Source organism: Limulus polyphemus, unplaced genomic scaffold, assembly GCF_000517525.1.
Source record: "Limulus polyphemus unplaced genomic scaffold, Limulus_polyphemus-2.1.2 Scaffold1944, whole genome shotgun sequence".
NCBI classification, from domain to species: Eukaryota; Metazoa; Arthropoda; class Merostomata; order Xiphosura; family Limulidae; genus Limulus; species Limulus polyphemus.
In genome coordinates, this window is record NW_013667554.1 from 59,306 (window position 1) to 59,831 (window position 526).

The 526-nt window shown below is 35.4% G+C and overlaps 1 protein-coding gene across 1 annotated transcript in view; it reads left to right on the plus strand.

The window, feature by feature from the left end:
• Nucleotides 1-130: 130 nt before the first annotated feature.
• Nucleotides 131-526, plus strand: part of LOC106465442 (perlwapin-like) — an 8,869-nt gene continuing 8,473 nt past the window's right edge. Inside the window, exon 1 of the mRNA XM_013925672.1 lies at nucleotides 131-281. Within this exon, the coding sequence (XP_013781126.1) occupies nucleotides 131-281 (151 nt within the window). The remainder of the gene's footprint in view (nucleotides 282-526) is intronic.

The following is a 526-nucleotide window of genomic DNA, read 5'->3' on the forward strand; positions in this document are numbered from 1 at the left end:
TCGGTGAAGCATAATTTAATTTTGGTGCATTCTATATAGATAACGTTTTTTTGTTTTTTTTTAATAGTTGAATATGAAATTGGTAAGTTTGATTGCCTTAGTTTTGGCGGTTTTGGTATCAATGCGTGTAATGTCGCAGCGTCTGTCATTCCCTTTCGGCCCCAAGCGCCGAGTGTTACCTGGACAACGTGGGGATGACTGTACAGACTGTGTAGCAGACTTCAAAGATTGTGTACAAGAATGTTTGCGTGAATACGACTGTACAACTAAGAAAACTAAAGGTAAGTTTATCATTGTTACTACACCTACTAAAGTAGAACATTGATTGTAACATATCTAATGAGGTTTATTTGTAGTCTGTGTTTGTGTGTTGTATTTGTTAACGTTTTAATGATGTCAAATTGGTCCTGAACACGGGTTCCGACTAACTATAGGTAAGTTTATCATTGTTACTACACCTACTAAAGTAGAACATTGATTGTAACATATCTAATGAGGTTTATTTGTAGTCTGTGTCTATGTTTGT